Source organism: Aphidius gifuensis, linkage group LG2 (genome assembly GCF_014905175.1).
Source record: "Aphidius gifuensis isolate YNYX2018 linkage group LG2, ASM1490517v1, whole genome shotgun sequence".
In the NCBI taxonomy this organism is placed as follows: domain Eukaryota; kingdom Metazoa; phylum Arthropoda; class Insecta; order Hymenoptera; family Braconidae; genus Aphidius; species Aphidius gifuensis.
In genome coordinates, this window is record NC_057789.1 from 17,627,349 (window position 1) to 17,640,113 (window position 12,765).

At 30.8% G+C, this 12,765-nt stretch overlaps 1 protein-coding gene across 1 annotated transcript in view; it reads left to right on the forward strand.

Moving 5' to 3' along the window:
• Positions 1–373: 373 nt before the first annotated feature.
• The window catches only part of LOC122849240 (alpha-crystallin B chain), a 41,998-nt gene continuing 29,606 nt past the window's right edge, over positions 374–12,765 (forward strand). The window contains exon 1 of the mRNA XM_044147918.1: positions 374–1,268. Coding sequence (XP_044003853.1) covers positions 1,081–1,268 — 188 coding nt within the window. The 5' untranslated portion in view covers positions 374–1,080. The remainder of the gene's footprint in view (positions 1,269–12,765) is intronic.

Genomic DNA, 12,765 nt, shown 5'->3' on the forward strand with positions numbered 1-12,765 from the left:
TACCTCGGAAGTGACGGAAATCTCTTATACCCACTCCATACGGCGAGCTCGGAAGTGACGGAAACCTCTTATACCCACTCCGTACGGCGAGCACAAAATGTCGGACTAATAAAACCTCGGTGGGTTCACTCTGCTTATGCCCACTTAGGCACTTATACCGCTTATACCCTTATCCCAGCACCCGTATTCACAGGGCATTACAATTTAGGGCTTTTTTCCTCCACTGGCGGCGCTTGTGAGCCTTTGTATGTGAATTCTATATAAAAAAAATTTAACAAGCGCCATCAGTGGCAAAAAGAAGCCCTAAATTGTATAAAATTTGCCCTGTGAATACGGGTGCAGCCGTCTGATTAATCTATACAGACCTTGGTGGCTTTGGTGCGTACCATGAGCCATGGAGGTGAATATTCACCTCCATGGTCCGTACGCTTGGTGTGAAAAGTGAAAGAGTATAGTAGCATTATACATATATATGCATCCTTCTCACATGTTGTAATAGGAGATTTCTCGGCAGTCATCCCATCATCAATAATTATTAATCATCTGTTGAAAGTACTGACAATTAATACCTCAAGCCTTTATAAATGTCCTGATAAAAAGTTAAAAACTTTTCTGTTTTAAGAATGTCATTCGTTTTATTCGTATCAAAGTATCAAAATTGAAAACTTGACATCAAAAATATTCCCGACTTTTCTTTTAGAGTTTGAAAGGGTGTAAACGTGTGCATCATTGAAATGGCAAACTTCCGACATTCAGTCATATATGTAATACTACTAATGTAGTATTATATATATGCATTCAGTTTCTCTCTTGACATTGTACCGATGATCACCGATGTTTAACGAACACCCACAAGCTAGCGACTAAACCTATCTGTTGCTATTTAAGGAGTAATTGTTGCGTGCGCCGTTCATTCTGAGATCCAGTTTATTATTAAGCACGTTGCTACCTAAGTGAAATAAAAATTCATCGGATTATATGCATATAAGTTTAACTGAGTAACCAAATCGTTCAGTGTGTTTTATAATCAAATATATACAATTAAAAGTTTTGTATAATTTACAATTTTTTGATTCTGAAATGGCTGACAACGGTATTAAGCGTAACATTCCAATCAAACTTGGTGATTTCAGCGTCATTGATAGCGAATTCTCTAATATTCGCGAGCGTTTTGATGCTGAAATGAAGAAGATGGAAGACGAAATGTCCCGTTTTAGAAGTGAGCTTATGCATCGTGAAAGCGACAATTTCTTCAAATCCTCAACAAGGTAAAATCAGATTTTTCGAATTTTCTCTTTAAAAAAAAAAGTCTTTCGTTTCACCTATCTGTAGATTCAATATACCTATTGTTTAAAAACAAGATAATTCGAAAATTATTCACCCGATTAAAATCTCTTGATTAAAGATAAAAATAACAAATAAATCGCTTGAAGATGCTTATACATGTATAGAATATAAAGATTTTTTTATATTATAGCAGGGTCATTGTAAATCAATTGAAATATATTAGAAACTAGGTAATACATCAGTCAGAGGTACCGGAAAAATTAAGATACTGCGCAAGCTAATGTAAATATGATATTTAAATGCTGTCGGAATATCTATTTTCTCACCAAATAATTTTTGAGAGTACATAAAAAATGTATACGAAAATCGATATGTTTGAATGTGACGATTATTTAATGACAGAATAGCTTACTCACTACTATTTTTAGATATTCCACCACACACACACCCACATAGCCTGGGAAATGATCTGTTTTTTGGCGTTGAGTTAGAGGAATTATTTATATCTTATTGCATGCAGGCTTCATATATAGAATTTTTATGTGACGCACCTCATCGACAATTTACATAATTCTTGCTGTATACTGATGTTCAAGGTGGTTATTCGCTATTTCGAAATTTTGGGAATCAATGTCAATGGTCTGAACTTTTGCAGTGAAGATCTTTGAATTCTAAATACGTCTGTATGTTTATTTTTTAATGTCGATCAGGTCAATTTTTAGTTATTAATTATTGAAGAAATTCTCATGCAATAGTTTTTAAGGAGATTTCAATAATTTTTTTTATAATAGAAGTATCATTATAAAATTATTGAAAAAATAATCACATTTATTTTAGAAGTCTCGACTTATTAGTTGTCCGAAAAATTATCACCCTTCCATTAATCAATTAACGAGTAATTAATACAGAAGAAAAAATAAGATACAGACGACGCTTGACTGGATCTGCCTACAAATAGGTGTTAGTAGTCTGCTCAAAAAATCTGAAAGGTCGTCATGGTCGGGGAAAACTAAAAAAAAAAATATGATCGGGTCCGTCGGGAGATTAGAAATGGGGTGGTGGGTGGGAAAGTTGCATTAGGTCGCGGGAAAGGGTTAAAAAAAAATAAAAACGTTTTTTTTTCGCGATATCTTGGAGGGAAAAGGTAATAGGGAAAAAAAGTTCAAATAAAAGTTGTAGGGAAAAAAATTTAGGAAATTTTTGGTATCTATGTTTTTTTTTTTAAATTCAATAGTTTAGGAGTAAATTGAGGTGAAAGTTCAGAATAGGCCTAAAGTAGTGGGGTAAAAAGCGGGAAGAGGAGAAATAGAAGGATAGAAAATCGTCACGTCTCACGCACTCATGGAAAGTATCGCGCGCGCTTCGGTTCGTTTCGTTCGTTTTCGTAATTTGGATGCACTACTTTTTTACCGTGAGTTAAAGAAAGACAGCGTATATATTGATTTTTATTTTTATTATTATTATCATCTCATTCGTACGCGTTCGAATAAAATATAATATTCTCGAAAAGATTTTTTTTCAAGTTTGTATCGAGCCCATGAAATTCTTCATCCGCGGCATTTATCAATTATAGGGGGAAAGGGGTGGCTCTGATCGCAAAAATGCCCTAGGGTCGAATTGAAGTACCGATTGTATAGATAAATATGCATATATTTTTTTTTTTTTATTTTTAATTTTTAAAAGAGTAATTGTGATTTTCCGGGGAAAAATAATTTTTTTTATATTATATTCGCGGTGTTTATCAATTACAGGGGGAAAGGGGTGGCTCTGATCGCGAAAATGCCCTAGGGTCGAATTGAAGTACCGATTGTATAGATAAATATGCATATATTTTTTTTTTTTTATTTTTAATTTTTAAAAGAGTAATTGTGATTTTCCGGGGAAAAATAATTTTTTTTATATTATATTCGCGGTGTTTATCAATTACAGGGGGAAAGGGGTGGCTCTGATCGCGAAAATGCCCTAGGGTCGAATTGAAGTACCGATTGTATAGATAAATATGCATATATTTATTTTTTTTATTTTTAATTTTTAAAAGAGTAATTGTGATTTTCCGGGGAAAAATAATTTTTTTTTATATTATATTCGCGGTGTTTATCAGTTATAGGGGGAAAGGGGTGGCTCTGATCACGAAAATTTTTTACAAAAGGATGTAATCGTAATGACAATCAAATGATGGTTTTAATTCATGCTAATATGTTTTATGAATTTATTTATTATTCAATATGATGTAATCATTTACAATTCACTTTTTTTATTTGTTAATTCTTTTAGTGTTATAAATCATAATAACTTATAATATTCAAATGTTCATTTTTTTATTTATTTAAATTTTTCTTAAATAATTCTAGCGCTTTTTATTATTTTTTTTCTTTTCCTTGGCATTAGTAATGACTTATTTTTAGTTTAATTATGTTTCAATATTAAAAAGTCTCTATTCGTCTAGCAGGTTTGTTTTTGATTATTTATAAAAATCATTCATATAATATTAAGATAGGAATATCGTAATTTAAAAAATTATAATTTGATGAAAAAAAAATTGGCTAATGTCGATGAAAATATATTAACACTAATGTTGAATTATTGAGAAAAATTATAGTTTTACTATTTTAACTGAGAGAATAATAAAAGCTCTAACTTTATTATTATATTCAAGTGTTTTTAGCCAGTAAAAATATTATTCAGTGTAGAATCAAAATGATTAAATCAAAAATATTTTTATTACAGTACATTAATACTACAACATTAGAAAAAATCAAAAAAATATTATGCAATTGACGAAAAATATTATAAAGTTATTTTGAAATTAATTTACTCGTCGAAATACATCATTATTATATTTTTTCACCATTTGTTAATAATTTTTATGATGATATTTGTATATGAAAAGTTTCATGGTAATTTTTCGAAATATTTTTATAATATATTTCCATATTATTGTAGACATTTTTTTTTTCTTCAAATGAATATTGTCTTTAATATTATTTCTTTAAAGTTCATGAAATTTAATAATAGTTTTAGGCACACTGTTTAATTTCTAATTCAAATATTTATGTTTTTTTGTTGACAATAAAATTACTTGGACCCTACAATTTTATATATATTCACATAAAACAAAAAATCAAAAACTTCTTTGTATGATTTCATTTTAATACAAGACTGTCCGAGATAAAATTTAATATCAATATCTGGTTTTTTTATATAAAAAATTTTATATAAAAAACAATGTAACTTAATTGATTTATTGGCTTTTTATTAGAATTTTTTTCATAGTTTTATTTTAATTGATCTTCTGAAGTTTTTCTTCAATTAATTAATGTTCTTGGTAAGTGTACTTTTTACGAAGGTTTTCAAGCCAGCTTGGAATTCTTACATCTTGATTACTATTTTCGTTGTCTTCATTATCATCACCACTCAGGTGATCACTTACTTCTGTTGGATCACGTGAAATTTCTCTTAATAAAGTTTGACCTGTGATTTTACCATCGTTGCCACAGTTCGTACCTTTACACTTCTTGCAGTATTGTGAGCATTTCAACCCAGCTTTTCTGCATCCACAAGTTTTTTTACAAATAACGTTGCAACCACAGTTATGCTGAAAATTCAATTATTAATTTATTACAATTAAAAAACATGTAAATTTAACATTTCAAAAATTTTAGTAGAATACAAAATTATATTACCATTTGTAAAAGTTCATCTGGTGCTGGTGGTTCAGTCGACATGATTGGCACTAACAAAGTGTCTATTTTTTTCCAACCCCACTCCAGAGGATCCAACTCATTGCCCAGCCAACGCTGAATTTGATAATATACTCTTAATGCATGCTGATTTATTGCAGGTATAGTTGGTGGTAATTTATTTAAACGTTTTTCAGCATCAAATATATTTGATCCATAAAATACAGAATATCTTGTTCTGTTAATAAGTTCAATGTCACTTTCACCTTCTTTTGGAGAAATTTTATTTTTTGTCATATAGTAATGAGCAAGTTTTTTTGCAGCAGATTGTACGTCCTCTTTTGTTGCATTTGGTTGAGTGAAAACTTGTGCAAGAACTTGAGACTCTGGATATTTTCGCATGTAAGTTACTATTGACAATTTAGTGATTGAAAATGGTGCTGATGTCGTGTCACAGCCACTGAATGCGTGTAGAAATAGTATAAATGGCTTGAATTCATGGTATAAAGATATTTGATACATTTCTTTCTCTTTTTTAAGTGTTGATATTTTCTGGAAGTAAATATCTTCATCATATTCAGATGTATTTCCAATAAGCAATATTAATAAATCTGTATCGTTGCCAATGACTGTTACAGGTAATAATGTCGTTTTTCTAATATTTAACGCTGTTTGTACTATGAGCGTATCAGCATCTTCTTCAGCTTGAAATACATGAACGTAATCTTTTAAATGCTGAGCTAACATACCAATAAACTTTCGTTTGTTGCAAATATTAGTTAAAAAACATTTCTGTGAAAATGTAGCCAGAGTATCATACTCAATATTAATGTCAACAGCTACATTTTTTTGTTTTCGTCTATATCTTTCATAAGACTTTACGCCCACAGACTCGTTATTATAACCATCAAAAACAATGTATAAATTTTTTTTTTCAAAATGATGTGGATAACTTTTTTTTAAATAATTTAAATAATTAGCACAAATTTTTCCATACGTTGATCCATGTGGCCAAACAACTCTGTGCAATAAAAAACCTCCATCTAAAACAATTACTGAGTCATCAGATACATCATTTGATGAAGGCTTTACGCAAATACCGTTATTCAGAGCTTCACACAACTTATATTTTTCTGCATTTCTCATGTAACCATCTTTGTCAAAAAGTGACAAAGGAAATGGTGTCAATTCATACTGCAACGCGATACGGCTTACTTCGTTGTCTGATTGGAGAAACGGAGATATTTTTTTAAAGAAAGCTAAATGATCAACATTTACTAATTCTTCTGGTGTATGTAACAAAGATACAGCTTCATCTAAGTTTTTAACACCATCCATTTTCGATAACGTTACTGTTTCAGCATTTTGGCCCACCATTTTTTTCATTGCTGCTTTACCTTTAGCTACAGCCTGATGACAATTAATGTCTGGTGTTCCTATTATTCCAGTTGACAAAGACATTAACGAATCTCGTTGTATAAAAGGTTGGTGAGTTTTTAACCAATAAAAAAATTTCTCGACGTCTTCTTCATCTTGAATAATACGAGAGTTCGTTAGATCTTTATGTTGTTCGCTTCTGCGGCTGTTAATGCCAGTAAAGTCTTCTAGCCCGTTCATCACTTCATATGCTAATGGCATACTATTCAAATATTTAGTGATTACTCCATCAGTAACACCACGACCATGAACGAGGTCAGTACCAAAGAATCGATTGAGAGTTTGTTCGATCGTCATATCTGCCCATATACCGCTGAATGCTTTGTCACTTCTACGTATAGTAAACATGGCATCAGATGTAAATTTATGGTACTCTACGGGATCCATCGTCTTGGCCAAGTTCTCCATGTCTTGTAGAAATATTTGGGCACATTTAGCATAAGGAAAATGGTGTGCTGCATGAAAAAATGGCAACATTTGCCTAATGCTTGAAAGTAATAAATCCCAGTGACCTAAGCGAGATGCTTCATAAAACCGAAAAGTTATTATCAACGCTTCAAAATATTGTATCCAGAGATTCGCGGTAGGTCCATTCTTTTTGAAAGTGTCCAGCTGTTTGAGAAACATTTTTTTAAATTGTTTTATTCTTGGGTCTACTTCACTGTCTCCCATACGAGGAGCATCCTCAAGGCTACTCCAATTTTTAAAAAAATTAACAATATATGGTTCATGTTCTTTATATTTATCTTGTACTGCACACTCACAAATAATTTTTCCAATTGCAATAAATGCAAGAGTATGAGCTCGCATTGCTCGATCAAAAACATGGCCAGTTAATAATTTAGTCACAGCATTTTCACCATAAACCGTCCCAAACATGTCTTCAAGACCACTACCATTCATAATGTATCCTAGAGCACCCAACCATGACATTAGTAAGTGAAATAAACCAAGTAATATTACCACTTGAGGTTGTTCTTGTTCTTCTTGCTTTTCATATTCTCCATATATACCTGCTTTGATTTCACGAGCTTTGATATAAAGAGGCTGGTCAAATGTTATTAAAACTGTTTTTTGATTTTTCTTTTTAGTCTCCTTGATAGCATACATTATTGAGGTATAAATAGTTGTTGGTTCAGTTGGTTTTAGCTTTATGAATGGATTACACAAAATTCTTGAGACATAGTATGACGAATCTCTTGCCAGGACTTCCATATATCCTTTCCAGGATGGAAGATTTGGAATTTTATAATAATGCCCCCATAAAAAAGCACAATATGATGATGGAAGAGGATCAGGCACTTCATAAATATAATCATCGGTATCAACAAACTCAATTTTTGATAATCCACCACGGTATGATGCTGGCAGATATGTAGCACTTATTGTATTACCAGCAACCAACTCTTCTTCAGATGGCATTACTTTTAATTTTTTAATTTTACTTGTCCAGGTTACTTGTTCTTTTGGTGTGTGTATGGATATGCTACCCATACAGTGAAATGTATCTTTTCCAGTCAATGTTTGTGTGTTGTGATCTGTGTTATCAAAGACTAATTGGATGAATGTATCACCAGTATCAATTTCTGGTGTATTTTTTACACATGATGCCTCGAATAATTGAGTGCTATGATATGATGAACAAATACCAAGACTTGCTAAAATGTCAATCACTAACTTTGAACCAGTTTTTCTCAATATGTATGTTGATAAGGCTAAGTGAAGGTGTGAGTTAAACTTATTTGGTTTGCATAATCGAACTAGAGAATGAGCAATGTGTAAAATTTTTTTTTCATATAACTTATTTGTGTCATCTGGGTATATTAGTAGAATTAAAAAATTTAAAAGTTGTTTTGGAATATCTGTTTTTACACCAGCAAGAAATTCACCTGGTGAGTTGTAGTAATCAAGATTATATTCAGTGTTAACAATTTTTTTATGTAAAATGCTTGCTGCTATTGATAAAATTAAATTCTCTTGATCACCCCCAAGGCTGCTGTCATCAATCATCCAATCACTGCAAGATTCAATTAGGTATTGTCTTTTATAAAAATATAGTGATTGCTTACCAGTTTGTGACCAATAATGGAAATCATTACCATATTTATTTTTAAGATTACGTTGCAACACTCTAGCTTCAAATTTATAATTACCCATGACTGTTGTCAAAGTTGAGTACGGTACACCTTGACCTTTGTGAGATTGTAAGTATCTGCATACTTTTTCAAATGCCTCTTGACGCTCTGAATCTTCATCAGGAGCCATTGCAGATACAGATTCATAACAACTTTGATGAAATCTAGCATACACATCCATAAGTGAATCAATTCCACTTATTCTATCTTTCAGTTCTTCATGGCCTTTTAAATTATTAATCATTGTCAACAACATTTTATTTAATAATGGTCGATCAACTTCATGTCCATCATCTGGACTCCAATCTTGACAACAGAATAAACAATGAGCTTTGAAATTAAATGTATTTTCATCTTCAAATTCGTAAGAATCATTTACACCTGATGCACTTGAATTTCCCAATAAAGATGATGAAAGTTTATGAGATGTCTTTGGGATTGACATGTTTGAGTACTTTTTATAACAGCCTGTGAGAAACAAAATTGAAAAAAATTAAACAAAAAATTAAACTAAATTAAAAAAAAACCAGTTATATATCTTTATAAAGTCGTGCATTCAATAAATTGATACACGCAACATTAATATTAACACAATAATATTAAAATAATTTACAAATGTTAGCATGGAAAGAATCAATTTTACAAAAATTAAGAAATATTTATCGAATAATGAGTGAATAAATATGGGACAGATAATAATTAATTTAAAACGAAAATTTGTTAGAATAATCTGGTAAATAATTGCTGGTAAGCAGATAAGAAAAATATTGTTAACATTATTAAGTATACACAAAATTTACAAATTACTATTGTTTATAATAAATTGAAGAAATAACTTACCTTTGTGTATATATAAGTCAACAAGCCCAGCCCATTTTAAATATTTTTTGTCTCTCAATTTTTTGCTTTTTTCAGACAATGCATTTATTGCTTTTTTTTTTATGCATTTCATTTCGTCTTCGTTACCAAGGTTATTAACTCTTGAGTTCTCATTACAAATTGCACAAATTGAGACATCCATGTTCATTGTATTAAGTGTAAATCACTTCACTCAATAAACTATGGCACACACGTGGTATTTAATGTATTAAAAAAATTTATATATTGTTAAAAATATAAAAAATAGTATAAACACAAATATTTGACAGTTTGGAGCAGATTTCAACACCGGCTTGCAACAGCTGATCTGACGGCCTGATGTTACACACACTAACGCGCGTACGAATGAGATGATAATAATAATAAAAATAAAAATCAATATATACGCTGTCTTTCTTTAACTCACGGTAATAAAGTAGTGCATCCAAATTACGAAAACGAACGAAACGAACCGAAGCGCGCGCGATACTTTCCATGAGTGCGTGAGACGTGACGATTTTCTATCCTTCTATTTCTCCTCTTCCCGCTTTTTACCCCACTACTTTAGGCCCTAAATACGTCTGTATGTTTATTTTTTAATGTCGATCAGGTCAATTTTTAGTTATTAATTATTGAAGAAATTCTCATGCAATAGTTTTTAAGGAGATTTCAATAATTTTTTTTATAATAGAAGTATCATTATAAAATTATTGAAAAAATAATCACATTTATTTTAGAAGTCTCGACTTATTAGTTGTCCGAAAAATTATCACCCTTCCATTAATCAATTAACGAGTAATTAATACAGAAGAAAAAATAAGATACAGACGACGCTTGACTGGATCTGCCTACAAATAGGTGTTAGAGTGGGTATAAGCAGAGTGAGCTCATAGATGACAGTGGGCATTTAACTACATCTCTCTTTCGACCTGCACTCCATACTACGTGTAAACTTCCCTACTAAATGAAAAAAATGTTTTATCAATTTTCCAAATCACGAGCTTACTGCACGGAGAGAAATCCGCAGCAAATAATGCTGTAGAGTATCAAACAAATTTTACTGTAGTCTACTGGAAATTGAAAAGTTACGTGGGGAGGCCACCAGGATCGACTAGAATTTCCTACTACACTACAGTAATTTTAATCAAAACAACACAAAAAATTAAATAAAACCTTATTGTTTAAACATCAAAATAAAAATGTAACGTGTTTATTAATTTTAAAAAAATAAACCATTTTATAATTTTCATGTGTTTCATCGCATTTTTATTTAGATTCATGAATAAAATAAAAACAATAAACTTTTTTAGAAGAGGTTAGGAACACACTTGATTTCCAATAAATATTCGTGTCATCTGGCGGGAAAATCTGCTGTACACTACAGTAATTTCTGGCATAAAGTATACCATTAACTCAAGACTTCCAAAAATTCCGATAGACTATACAGTAAAAAATTTAGATGAAATATAATAATAATCATTATAATAAGTGGGAATTAGTCGCTTTAATGACGTCAGCTATGATTTTTACGATACCACTACAGTAATATATGCTGCGGATTTCTCTCCGTGTGGATAATGAGTATTTCAACTCGCGGGTCTGTGACCGTATAACTTTTCACTCAATGACAAAAATATCCTGTAGATATTACAGTTTTTTCTGTAAATTTGGGCACAAGAACGAACCACCGCAAAACACAGAAAAAGTAAAACAATTTCCATGTCAAAAGTATAACCAATATTAGTAGAAAAACATCACAATTTTACGTTTAAAAAAAGAGAAAATAAGCATTAGAACTACAATAATTATATTTATAAATCATATTAAGTTGTTTCAGATTTTTAATTTATTTTGAAATTACATTTATCTTCAATTTATTTTTACATTAATAATTTATTAATGCAAGAACAAATTTTTTATTTATTTATTATTAGGATGTTTTTAGACGTGAAAAGTGGTTAGCAGCAATAAGTCGAATAAAAAATATCAAACACTATTGTGTTTGCCAGTTACATTTTGATCAAGAAATTTTATGACAATCAAATGTTAATGTTTATGACAGCTTTATTGAACCTCTATAAAGCTAGCTCACCAACATGGGCACAAATAAAAAAGGCTATAATGGGAATTTTGGGTTTTTTTTTGGGTGGTAATATCGATTTTTGGGCTGTTGTAGATTTTTTTATATGCAGTGTTGTGCTAGCTTAAGTTTAAGCTAGCAAAACTTTGTCAATAATTGTTTGAATTGAAAAAAGGTGGGCTCATTTTTATGGGCTTTTTTTGGGTTTTCATTCTATCATAGTGAATTTTTTTTTTAATATTATTTTTGTTTTTAAGTCTATTGTTGTGCTACCTTAAGCCTAAGCTAGCACAACTTTGTCAATAATTGTTTGAATTAAAAAAAGGTAAGCTCATTTTCATGGGCTTTTTTTGGGTTTTCATTCTATCATAGTGAATTTTTTTTTTTAATATTATATTATTTCCCCCTATTATTTTTATAAAACGAAAGTTTCTTTTCACTTTTCCAATCACTATGAACGAGGGTGAGTATCCTTTCCTATTATTCTATATAAAAAAATTTAACTCTTTAATTTGACAATTATTAAGGTAAGTGGATTTAAGTACATTACCTTCTAAAATAGTTATGAAATAATTTCAATGGATTTAAAATTATTAATGAATACTTACCAGCAAAAATATTCATTATTTTATTGCAACATTCATTTGTTATTTTTTTTTTTGAGCCTACCTTTTTTTAATTCAAACAACTATTGACAAAGTTGTGCCAGCTTAGGCTTAAGGTAGCACAACAATAGACTTAAAAAAAAAATAATATTAAAAAAAAAATTTCACTATGATAGAATAAAAACCCAAAAAAAGCCCATAAAAATGAGCCCACCTTTTTGTAATTCAAACAATTATTGACAAACTTAAGCTAGCACAACACTGCATATAAAAAAATCTACAACAGCCCAAAAATTGATATTACCACTCAAAAAAAGCCCAAAATTCCCATTATAGCCTTTTTTATTTGTGCCCATGTTGGTGAGCTAGCTTTATAGAGGTCTTTATTGAAGTGAAACTTCTTTACGGAGGATAGCGACAAAATTTGAGGCTCCGCTAGCGTTACGCTGAGTGTTACGCACTCGGTCACACAATGCTGCGGTACTACTCTAAAAGAAGTTTCACTCTCCCGCGCGTACTCACAACACGCTAATTTTTTTTACATATCTACACAGCTGACGTAGAGACAGGCCCGAAAAGATACGAACATTAACGAAGGCGTTCAGAAAAACCTATTATCGTCGTGCAAAGCCCTCAGCCGGCGACGTTTTTCGGAACATCTTCTTATACTGCTTTCAAGATAA